Genomic DNA, 12,998 nt, shown 5'->3' on the forward strand with positions numbered 1-12,998 from the left:
AAAAGAGAATTTAAAATTCAAATCGTGCCTTCATACTTGGCACATTAACATTTACCTAACTTCATGAAGGCCAAGTATCCAATACTTTTTCTTTCAAGCCAATATAAATTTACTCATAAACAGTAAGGTGAAACTGTCAGGATTACGTTATCAGCCACGACATTTTCTGCAAACAGTAATGTCGTACAACGTAATGACACCCATTCTAGTGGAAGCATTTCCTTGTGGTACAAAAAAAAAAAAAAATAAATAAATTTTTAAAAAATGACACCTTGATAAGTTGCACTTGTAATGCTGTTAAGCAAGAGTATGCAGCTGATATCAGCCTGAAAAAATAATCATATTATCCATGAGAATCATGGAAATTTAAGGTGAGTATTTCACCTGGGTGTTCGACAGTTTGTAAATTAACAGGACTGTAATGCTAATATACTATAGGAAAAAAAATTAAAAAATGAAGTAGTATCTGTGGAAAAAGAGACTAGTTGGTTGATCTGTGCATTAACAAATTATTATTAAAATATTTTCTTCAAACAATAAATAATATTAAAGGAAGGTATAAAGACAAGCTAGAGAAAAAAATCAATAATTATTGATGGCATGTAATAAGGTCTACAGCAATTCTGACAAACACCTCAGAGACTTGAAACACCATAGCTACATCACACTACAAAAAAAAAAAAAAACAAAGTAAAATAAAAAATAAAATAAAGCAAAAAATCACATATTATCTTACAAAAAGGAAAAACAAAGATGAAAATTTCCCAAACGATTGACAGTACTCATACTAATGTCAATATTTTACTTCATTGCTTCTGCTTATCATAACTTTCGTAAACCTGCAAGGATAAAATCAAAACCCAACTTCTCTTCTTTTAAATTTCATAAATACTGCTCTTAATTAAATCACAGCATGTATAACAACAGCAGCAATAGCTGGCTCTGATCTATATCATGTGAATGATAAATTTACAAATTATTGTTGTACCCAGTACTTCAAACTCGACATAAATTTATAACAGGATACAGCAGCTTGAGGTACTTACAAATAACTAAGGAATGCCTTGCGTGCTTGGAGGACTTAAATTCGATTTAAGGGAATGATTAGAAAATGAAGGATAAAATTTCTTATGATCAACTTTTCCCTTACAATAAAAACCAATTCTTCCAATCTCAATGGTTGGGCTATGAATTAAAAACAACCAGGATCCTATTTCTTGTATAGAGTGATGTTGATATCAACATCACCTTGTAACATACTCGGTATTTACACCTCTAGCAACAGTTCTGCCTGCTAAATTTTCCCTCCATACTAAGAACAGGCATGGTGTTGCATGTCACTAAGGCCAGATGTCAAAACTGCTGCAATATCTTGATTTTTGCTTTGGTTATGACTGTAAGATGCACTGTGATTTCTGTTAGCAAACCAAGTTTCAATGACTGGGAATTTTCCTGTACAATATATTCATAACACCAAGAAATAATAACGGTACATAGTTCACAGATCTCCTGAGGTCCATCCAGTACGGCCGCATAAATATAAAGCTCTCCGCACTATGTTCTTGCGTTAGGTCATGTTTACGTTGAAGGCAAGAGCGTCACACAAACCCCTGCATAGTTGTCGCAAGCAATAGGTACTCTCATACACACATCATATGCCACCAAGCGGCATGACTGACTGATGTGCAGCTTGACACTTTATTTAGGGGCAAACTGACGATGAGCAATTCTATGTGTTCGAGTCATCTCTCTGATGGCACACACTTATGCACACCAGCCAACAAAGATAAATAACTACACCCAGGTCTAGTATCAACACAGCCTGGTCATTGTTCTCAATCACTAGTTCCTAGGAGCCGCTGCAGAACTGTTTGTTGCTGCCATAGTGACATCACCACCACCCTGACCACCCCCTCCCCCTCCTTCACGTGGCGGACTCTTAACATGTATCTGGTTCTTAATGAGTGCAGATCTCAGAATGAGGCCTTTGACTCGCATAACGTGTTCCCGCCCCATCTCCAGTGATCGTTCAAAAGTCATGCTTCTTTCCTCCACTGCTTTGGCGTATAGAATCTGAAAAAAATCATCGATCAGGAAATAATATACTTGTAGTCAATGATCAATAAACATATCTAAAATTAAAACAATTTCTACAATGGTCTGTTAAAATATATATACATCAGCCACAAAATCCAACAATTATTTGGGTAAAATATTTTTGAGCACTTGCTTTTCTCATTAAACTTATCTTACATACAGCAAGCAAGCAAACCCCCATGTCTGCCCATTAAATATGGAAAGCAAAACCCAGCTCTAATTTCAGCAGGATGGCCCTCATAATAATTCCATTAACATTGTCATTTACCAAAAGGTAATATACAGTAAAAATTCCCAAAATATCACAAACTACACAGATGTAAAGAAAATGTACTCAAAACAGAATTACGTATATCAACAGCACATTACACAACATGGCAGCAAAGCTGAACAATACTGGAAAGAACAGCAAGTCTGTTTATGCTAAAGGCACACAGAAGTTGGCATCAAAATCCTTTGCTTTGTGGACCTGGGTGTATTTCATAGCTAATAACTACGTATTATGATTAATTGGTCTGTAGCAAATTTTCAAGTTCAACTGTGTAAACAATCATTTCAGTCATACTGAATTTCACATACAATTTAGGTTTAAAGGCCAAGCACTGGGACCTATGAGGTCACTCAGTATTGAAACTGAAATTGACAGTGAAAGGTCTGAAAGGTGTAACAGGAAGAAAACCTTGCAGATGCACCATGAATCAATTGTTAAGAGAGGGTGGAAAGCAAGATGAAAGAAAAAGAATACGAAAGGAGATACAGCATAAGGAACGAAATGGGTTGCAGCTGGGGGCTGAAGGCACACTGCAACCTTAACCCAAGAGGTGCTAGGGGGTTGCTACCAAAGGACCACGGCAATATTATGCATTAGCAACATCAGTAATGGAACCAATATTTTCTTGCTCATTTTTTAACTTATCACCTAATGTTATACATGGTTGTATTCTCCTTGCTTTGCAGATTAACAATAAAAATTGAGATACAAGATAATTAGAAAATTAATATTTAAAAAGAATATATTTTGGAAAGAAAAATGATATAGTTATGATACAATAAAGTTTGTTCATACTTACTTGGCAGATATATATATATATAGCTGTATTTTCTGAAATCCGACAGAATTTTAAAAACTTCCAACACACGCAGTGGTCGGCCAGGTGGTTAGTACCCATTCCCGCCGCTGGGAGGTGGGTATCATGAACCATTCCCATTTTCTATTCATAATTTTTATTTCCACTGTCCCCTGAGGGGAGGTGGGTGGGTACTTGATTATTATAATCTGCCAGGTAAGTATGAACAAACTTTATTGTATCATAACAATATCATTTTGTTCATGAAACTTACCTGTCAGATATATATATAGCTGAATCCCACCGTTGGAGGTGGGAAGGGACAGAATAGAAGGATTTTGGGAAACAAATGCATACAGATGATTTACATCTTGGTTCCACCTGTTAGCATAGCTGGCTTCGTGGTTACTGCCACGTAAGTCTGCTTGTGCTACTAGAGTTGCCAGCGAGGTAGAGACCTATATAGCTGGTGCACTCCAGATGATCTGTCAACAGGGGCGAGACCACGACGTGACTAGACCATATTGACCACACCATGAGGGCTAAGAAGTAAAATAAATATATATAAAAATATATATATCACCACCTGACCAACCTAGCCAAAGTTAAGGTGTGTTAACTAAGGCTTAAGAGTTAAGAAGTCGCCGTTGTCGGCGACTCAACAACTAAATTAAGAGCTCTTCCTAACCATTTTCTACAGGATAGGATGAGTGGTACTTCTTGCCCCCAAGATTGTGTCTGCAGACACGTACGGCCCTAGCGAGCAGCAGATCTCATATGCCATCTTCACATCTTGCAGGGAGTGTGAAGTGAACACAGAGTTGCTTCGCTAAAACATGGTACTCAGGAAGTTGCTGAGTGCCATGCTCTGTTGAAATGCTTCCGAGGCCGCGCCCTCACCTCGTGAGCATTCAGATAAAAAGATTTCAAATCTTTGTGCAAACACAATGAAGGAGCATTTTTGAAAGAACTCCTTAACACTAAAGCCAGGGTGTTCTTCGATATGGGCAAGTCTGGTCTTTTTGGGAACACTGCTGATTGCCCGAATGACTTCGACTTTCTTGAGTTTTATGTAGATAAAACTTGAGAGACCCGACAGGGCAAAGGACTCTCTCTGGCTCCTGCCCACTAACTTGTGCCATCCTTGCTTCCAAGCTCCTGGCCCAAGGACAAAACGGGTTTCCATTCTTAGGCCACAACGGAAGGCTTAGAGAGCACACCGCCTTGTGTTCTCTAAAGCCAAAACTTGTGACGATGGCTTAAAATCTCACTAACCCTCTTTGTCGTATCTAGGGTGGTTAGAAGAAGGCCTTCCTGATCACATGCAAGAAGTTAACAGGTAGGAGAGGTTCGAATGCTTTGACATCAAGAACTTCAGACTACGTCTAAGTTCCATATTGAAAGCTTCGATCTGGACATGCACAGTCAGTCCGTCTGTACTAAAGTCAGGTGACCGACCAGTTGACCAGTCAGACGAATCAAGGACAGCAAGGCTGTACCCTGAAGAGCATAAGGCACTATTCTTCGCTGAAGGATGAGTGTCTGGACTGCCTGGCGATTCAATCTAAGCAAACCTTGGGGGGTGTATCACACAACCCAACGTCGTCAGCGAATCAACTCCTGACTCGAGCTTCTGGTGCAGGAGAAAGGAGCGAGGAGCAAAAAGGCGATTCAGTCCCGGAGGAAGAATGCCTGACAGTCCAACATGGTCTCATGTTTACACGATCATCGGGGGTGTATAAACGCAACCGACTTCGTCAACAAGAAACTCAGGGCTACTATATGTCGCCTGATCTCGCACGAGTGTCTGACTCCGAGAAAACAGGTGAGACAAAAAGTAGATGATGAGCGAGTTTCGAGATTCCACAGAACTCAAAGATCGTGAAGGGCTTTGTTGTTTGACAGAAGCAAATCTCTGAGCCCGAAAGGCCGTCAACAACATATTTGCGTATTCTTTAATAGTTGTGACTGCCAGCTTATCCCATTCTTCAGACGGAAAGGGAAGACGGTAATCTTATTCCTGTCAACATCTCGATAGTCTGAACGTAGTCAGACTCAGAGCGGAGAGGTTATAGGTACCTTTCGAGTTAGAGTAGACCGACTCTTTCGGAAAAGGTCCTTGGAAAGTGAACTAGGAAGGACGTGACCTCTGTGAATCCAGGATCCTGAAGGCCAACATGGGGCGATCAGCGTCATTGTCGCTCCCTGTGACGTCATAAATCCTCTTATTACATTTCCTAAGCGATTGAAAAAAGGGGAAAAGAGACTAAACATCCATCCCGTTCAATATCATAGGATGGCGTTTATGGTACCGATCCCGGATCGAGAATAAGGGAGCAGAGAAGAAGAAGCCTCTTCGTCCTCAACATATCGAAGAGAAGAATGAAAGGGCGTCCCTAAAGTCTCCACAACTCTCAACATACTTCTAAAGAAAAATTCCACTCGGAAGTCAGTAGTTGCTGCCGTCGATCGAGACGATTCGTACGGACTTTTGCAATCCTGTAACGAACCTCTAGAGGATCGTTACATTTTACGCCTGTTGTTATAATAGGCTCTTTCTCGTAAACTCGAACAGGGACCGAGAGAAGATACACTTCTTAAGATATGAGAGAGCTGTGGAATATCAGAGTTGATCTGGAACACTGGTTTCCAAAAACTCGTTTCGAGGACTGGAGGGACGACCGAATTGCTTCTACTTCTTTCAGATTAAGATCCAGGACATCTGAAACCCTATCCAGATGTCCGGCACCGAGGTGATAGACGCACTGAGAGATGTTCAGAATCATTCCTAGATCTTGAATAATATTTCAGTTTCCCGGTAGGAAAAAACTGTGGAGGTCTGAATTGCAGTCTATTCAGGGAAATAAACTTCTTCAGGAAGGAAATGGTCCCCACCAAGCTCATCCATTCCCTCCCCGAGTATGCTTACTTCCCTAATAAGGCTGCGCTTTGCCTAAGCAGGAGAGCATATAAAAGTGCAATGTTGCGGTAGACTCGTAGTTCTATACCGTGCGCCGTGCGGTAACGAGCACCGAAAGGATTAAGAGATATCTCTGTTGAACATAGCAAGGCAAAACGAATGCAATGTTTATTCATTCACATAAGAAATCCCCTCAATCTTAGGCTAAAGTCCATGATTGTAGGACAGAGATACAGTTATTCAGTCAATCCCGCAGGAGAGACGTAACCGCCAGCACAGAGATACGGTTAGTCAGTCAATCCCGCAGGAGAGAGAGACGTAACCTACCGCGCAGACAGCGCACGAGCTGGTACTGGCTCGGTTGGACTGGAGGACAGACACAGCAGCAGCTTACGAACGTCGTCTCTTAACTTTATGTCTGGGTTGCCAGCTACCCTATTCTACGAAGAAATATGTCCGTTATTTTTTGAGCAGAAAGAGACTCTCAAGCTGGTATATTTAAGCGAAACAGAAAACGCTAAATATATAGATGCGTTTGTGTCGTCAGAACACTACCATACAACGGTAAAAGATAAATCGGAAACTCCTGGAAGGCTGCAGGGAGTAACGATTAAATGTTCTTAAAATAATAGACAATAGACCTCTCGGTTGCCATCCGAAGAGGTAACTACAGCAAGCGTATATGACTTGAACCAACCAGTAGTAAAATAACGCAAGGCAAAATATGATATTATATTACAATAAAGTTTGTTCATACTTACCTGGCAGACATATATATAGCTGAATTCAGAAATACAGCTACATACATATCTGACAGGCAAGTTTCATGAACAAAACTTAGAGAATCGAAGCAGACAGCTCAAGCTTCTTATGTTACTGGACATAAGCGGTCATTGACGTAGTCTACAAGTCTATTTCTTGTACGAGTCTGCGAATGATGAATGAGAGCTCTTCCGAATCTTGTCAATAAGAGCTTATCCGCTTACGCAATATAAAAGTTAATGAGATGTTTGTCAATGAGAACTACCCATTTGACGGGGACAAAGAGATATTTTGTCAATGAGAACTAACCCATTTACGGGACAAAGAGATATTTTGTCAATGAGGGGATACGATAGTATATTGTCAATGGGGGAAAATCACTGAATTGACAAAACGTAATCCAGGAAGTCGAGCATATTATTTTTCCGATTCTCGTATCAATCGAGGAAGGGGGCAAGAATCCTGATAAGAGACTGGGCTTTCAGCAGGTAGGACCCCGATGTTCAACTTCGGCAGCGTAGTCCCGAACTTAGAAACTAACAAAATTTATCATCTGAAAAGCCCTTTCAGATGGACTAAAATTGCAACTTAAATTTATTGGCAGTATGGCAAAGGAAGTCCTGTCTTGCGCTTTCCTGAAGAGCGTCCTCTTGATGAGTGCTTTTGCAAGAATCCTACCGAAAGTAGTCGAGCGTCATGACGTGTAGGACGTCGAGCTTTTACATAACCCGTAACTGCCTTATCACAAAGTCTTGACTGCGGTAGAGCAAATGAGATCTTCCCTTGAGCTTTCCTTAACTCCATCCACCTATGCGAAAAGCAATATTAATTGACAGAGACCTCTTGAATTCACGAAACCCGATGTCTTGCTGGGTTTCGAAGAAGAAGTTGTCTGTTCACTTTAAGCTTCCTCCAAAGCACTGCCTACTACACATTCTTTGCAGGTGAGGTAGAAGGTATCACCGAAGGTAGAGGTAAAAATTCTTTAGGCCCAAATCTGAAACAAGAGCTTGAAGAGTTCAACATAAACGTTCAGCCAGGCGACACACCTGGAGTGCGCTGGTGCGATCAGCTCGTGCCACTGGCGCGCGCTTGGCGTGCACCCGCGCGAGCCTGGCGTCCATCCGAGCGTCCCGTCCAAGTCGAGAGGGAACGCCTTCTTATTCTCACAGTAATAAAGCTCGGACGTCCACTCTCAAAAGCGTCCTGCTACTATGACTTCTTTTACGTATTTCTCGGTGGAAAGACGGACACGTGTTCAGGCGACGTTCGCCTTCTTACTTCTCACTGAAATGCATAACGAGAGAGAGAGAGAGAGGACGTGAAGCGTCCTCTTCTATAAAGCTTCTATTTAGAGGGCGTGAGTCCTTCCGAAAGCTCCAACCCCTGCACAGGGGGGAGGACGCTTCGGAGGACGAGAAGCAATCCTTCAGGATTCGTGCACGCGCACGCACTTTGGCAGTCTGGGGAGTTTCATCAGATACTGCCGAAGGCAGCCCAGATCGGTGGGGGTGGTCCTTGTAACCCTGCCTTCGGCTTTCGACATGCTCTCTCCCCGGGTCCTGGGAGTCAAGCAGAGGTCCCGGCCTAGAGGCGAAACGAGGCCGATCTGGCGCACCCTCCACTACACAAGGGGTATCACTGCACTTCACTTTTGCTCTCTAAAGCAAGCACTTTCGATTCTAAGTTACGAATCGAAAGAGTATCAGAGAAAGGGCAATTCCTCTACAGACACTGTTTTAGGGCCCGAAGGCAACACTACAGGGTTAGGAGTAACAATTACAGAAGTAGCACTCTTCACAGCAATGAAGGAGAGCGAGCACCTCTCGCAGACATATTCATAGCCCGTAGGCCATACTACAGGGTTAGGCAAAATAAAGTCTACAGGAAGGTTAGCAGGTTCACTACCCTGACTTTTGTTACTGATTAATTGCGTACATACGAATCATACGTCTTCCTTACGGAATTAGACATGTTTACTGATTAATTGCGTACATACGAATCATACGTCTTCCTTACGGATAGACAAAGTCCTCACACTCCTTACATGACAAATCTCAACAAAGCCGTGTCCCAAAGGTGTGGAACCCCCATTGAACCCCCTCCGTTTGCATACCAAGTGCGGATCTAGCGTATGTCTAGCCACATAAAACCAAGTAAATAAACTCAAAAGACAATTAGGATACTTAGCGGCAATGAAGTTTCCAAAATCCTAAGACGGAGGTACTGAAAACAGGTGTTTTCAGCACCGGCGACAGAAAAATTATGAACAGAAAATGGGAATGGTTCCTGATACCCACCTCCCAGCGGCGGGAATGGGTACTAACCACCTGGCCGACCACTGCGTGTGTCGGAAGTTTTTAAAATTCTGTCGGATTTCAGAAAATACAGCTATATATATATATCTGACAGGTAAGTTTCATGAACAAACTTTCTTTTCAAAAAATGCATTTTAGTTTTGGAATGCTTCATGCAGTATTTTCTGAGATAATTTCACATTTTTTTCATGACAATATTACTCCTTAGCTATTCAAGAAACACCTATAAAAATGATATTGTAATGATACAATTAAGTTTGTCATACTTACCTGGCAGATATATATATAGCTGATAATTTCCGACACCGACAGAATTTAAAACTTACGACACACGTAGTGGGAGTCAGGTGGTTAGTACCCATTCCGCCGCTGGGAGGCGGGTATCAGGAATCATTCCCATTTTCTATTCATAATTTTTATTTCCACTGTCTCCTGAGGGGAGGTGGGCGGGTACTTAATTATATATATCTGCCAGGTAAGTATGAACAAACTTAATTGTATCATTACAATATCATTTTGTTCATGCAACTTACCTGTCAGATATATATATAGCTGAATCCCACCTTTGGTGGTGGGAGAGACAGAATAGAGGATTTAGGAAACACATATGTGCAGATAATTGATATCTTGATTCCTTACCTGTTAGCATAGCTGGCTTCGTGATTACTGCCACGTAAGTCTGCTTGTGCTACTAGAGTTGCCAGCGAGGTAGAGACCTATATAACTGGTGCACTCCAGATGATCTGTCAACAGGGGCGAGACCACGACGTGACAGACCATGGACCATAGTAATGAGGGCAACGAGACAAATACCAACCACCTGGCTTAGTTTACCAAAGGTATCCACTTAACTAAGCTAATGAAGGGAGACCCGCCCCAGGCGGTCACCCCACAACCATAAACACAAATTAAAAACCCCCTAATCCCTAAAGGATAGGATGAGTGTTACCTCCTGCCCCCAAAACAGTGTCTGCAGCAATGTATGGTCGAGGGAGAAGCAATTTTCGTATGTCACTTTCACCTCCCGCAGGTAGTGTGAAGCGAACACCGAATTGCTTCTCCAAAATGTGGCATTCAAAATATCTTTGAGAGCCATATTTTTGTGAAAGGCTACCGAAGTAGCAATAGCTCTCACTTCGTGAGCTTTTACTTTTAGAAGCTTTAAATCACTGTCACTACACTTATTATGCGCTTCTTGAATCGTATTCCTGATGAAGAACGCCAGTGCGTTTTTCGACATAGGAAGATCAGGTTTCCTCACTGAACACCACAAATTGTCCGATGAACCTCTGCAAGCTTTAGTTCTCTGCAGATAGAACTTTAGAGCCCTGACAGGACACAGGAATCTCTCACGTTCGTTCCCAACTATATCTGCCAACCCTTTGATTTCGAAGGACCTCGGCCACGGGTTGGAAGGATTCTCGTTCTTTGCTAAGACATGGGACTTAAAGAACACACCACACTACTTTCTGAAAAGCCGATATGCTTGCTAATGGCCTGAATTTCTGCTAACCCTCTTCGCCGTCACCAGAGCGGTAGGAAGATCGTTTTCTTCGTCAGATTCCTGATAGAAACTGAATGAAGCGGTTCGAAGTTACTCGACATCAAATATTTGAGTACCACATCCAAGTTCCACGAGGGTACTTTAGGCTGGACTACCTCCTAGTTTCGAACGATCTAATGAGATCGTGAATGTCCCTATTATTAGACAAATCGAGTCCTCTGTGTCTAAAAGACTACAGAAAAGCACGCTCCTGTAGCCTTTAATAGTTGGAACAGCCAACTTCACTTCTTCTCTCAGATGAAGAAGGAAGTCAGCTATCTGGCTCACAGAGGTTGTGTGGAGGAAATGCCCTTCTTCCTGCACCAGGATCTGAAGACGGACCCACTTCGATTGGTACATAGCGATCGAGGAGGGTCTCCTTGCGGTGGCAATCGCCTTCGCCACAGGTCTTGAAAAACCCCTCGCTCTGGCCAACTTCTTGATAGTCTGAACGCAGTCAGACTCAGAGCGGGGAGGTTTTTTGTGGTACCTCTCGAAGTGGGGCTGTCCTGAGTAGATCTTTCCTTAAGGGTAGAGTCCTCGGAAAGTCTACCAGGAAGGACATCACCTCTGTGAACCAGTCGGCTGCCGGCCAGAGGGGGCAGATTGAGAAGTCATCCTCGCTCCTTCCGATGCCGCAAACTTCCTCATCACTTCCCCGAGGATCTTGAGCGGGGAAAAGCGTATATGTCTAGGCCCGACCAACTCCAAAGTAGGGGCGTCTACTGCGACTGCTCCCGGGTCCAGAACTGGGGAGCAATAGAGTTGAAGTCTTCTCGTCCTGGACGTTGCGAAGACATCCACCTGTGGACAGCCCCACAGGTTCCACAGCGACTGGCAAACCTCTTGATGAAGGGTCCACTCTGTCGGCAACAGCTGTCCTCGTCGACTGATAAGGTCCGCCCGAACATTCTGTACTCCTGACACGAACCTTGTCAGGATCGTGACTTCTTGCGCTTTTGCCCACAACAGGAGTTCCTTTGCGATGGCAAACAGAGAAGCGAGTGAGTTCCCCCTTTGATTTCTTAGGTATGCCAGCGCTGTGGTGTTGTCCGCATTGATCTGAACGACTTTGCCGGATACTTCTTCCTGGAAAAACCTGAGAGCCCAGATAAATGGCTGACAGCTCTTTCAGATTGATGTGCCAGGACACCTGTTTCCCCTCTCCAGGTGCCCGACACTTCTTTCTCCCTCGTGTTGCTCCCCAACCCGTGGACGACGCGTCGGAAAACAACACTAGGTCGGGGTTCCGAAGTTTGAGGGAGAGCCCTTCTGCGAGCTTCCGAGGATCTGACCACCAACTTAGGTGATCCTTCACCTCTCTTGTTAAGCACAAGATCGCCTCCAGATCTTGCTTGTTCTTCCAACTGTTGGCTAGGAAGAATTGAAGAGGTCTGAGGTGAGCCTTCCCAGAGAAACAAACTTCTCCAGTGAGGAAAATGGTCCCCAGCAAACTCATCCATTCCCTCACCGAGCATGTTTCCTTCCCCAGAAAGGTCGCCACTTTCTCCAGCATTGAAGTTGTCGCCCCTGGGACGGAAAAGCCCGAAAAGCCACTGAGTCCATCTGAATCCCCAGATAGACTAAAGATTGAGACGCGTCAAATGCGACTTTTCGAGGTTTACCAGAAGCCCCAGGGACTTTGCTAACGTCATGGTCGTGTGCAGGTCCTCCAGACACCGTTCGCCGCGATGAGGCTCGAATAAGCCAGTCGTCTAGGTAGAGAGAGATCCGTATATTCTCCAATGAAGCAGCCTTGCCACGTTTTCTTCATTAGAATGGTGAAAACCATCGGCGCTGTGGTCAGACCGAAGCAAAGTGCCCTGAATTGGAATACCTTCCCCTTCAGGACAAATCGCAGGTATTTCCTTGATTGGGGATGGATGGGGACGTGAAATACGCGTCTTGGAGGTCCAGTGAGACCATCCAATCCCCCGGTCTCAAAGCTGACAGCACCGATTGAGTCGTCTCCATCTTGAATTTCTTCTTTCTCACAAAGAGATTTAGACTGCTGACATCGAGGACGGGTCGCCACCCCCCCGAATGTTTCGGCACCAGGAACAGGCGGTTGTAAAACCCTGGTGATTCCAGGTCGAAGACCTGTTCTACCGCTTGCTTCTCGATCATTTGTTCCAGCAGATCGAAAAGCACTTTCTGCTTCTCTCCTCGATAAGAGGGAGACAAATCCTTTGGTGTTGAGGATAGCGGGGGCGACTTCAAGAACGGGATCCTGTACCCTTTCCTCACGACATCCAGCGACCAAGGGTCGGCATCTCTCTCTTCCCAGGCTC

At 43.6% G+C, this 12,998-nt stretch overlaps 2 protein-coding genes across 2 annotated transcripts in view; both read right to left on the bottom strand.

Moving 5' to 3' along the window:
- Positions 1 to 489: 489 nt before the first annotated feature.
- LOC135199955 (COP9 signalosome complex subunit 1-like) overlaps positions 490 to 12,998 on the bottom strand; it is a 161,180-nt gene continuing 148,671 nt past the window's right edge. The window contains exon 12 of the mRNA XM_064228081.1: positions 490 to 2,073. Coding sequence (XP_064084151.1) covers positions 1,843 to 2,073 — 231 coding nt within the window. The 3' untranslated portion in view covers positions 490 to 1,842. The remainder of the gene's footprint in view (positions 2,074 to 12,998) is intronic.
- LOC135199751 (mucin-2-like) overlaps positions 2,288 to 12,998 on the bottom strand; it is a 37,728-nt gene continuing 27,017 nt past the window's right edge. The window contains 1 exon segment of the mRNA XM_064227908.1: positions 2,288 to 2,406. Within this exon segment, the coding sequence (XP_064083978.1) occupies positions 2,288 to 2,406 (119 nt within the window).

This window comes from Macrobrachium nipponense, chromosome 26, assembly GCF_015104395.2.
Source record: "Macrobrachium nipponense isolate FS-2020 chromosome 26, ASM1510439v2, whole genome shotgun sequence".
Taxonomy (NCBI): Eukaryota; Metazoa; Arthropoda; class Malacostraca; order Decapoda; family Palaemonidae; genus Macrobrachium; species Macrobrachium nipponense.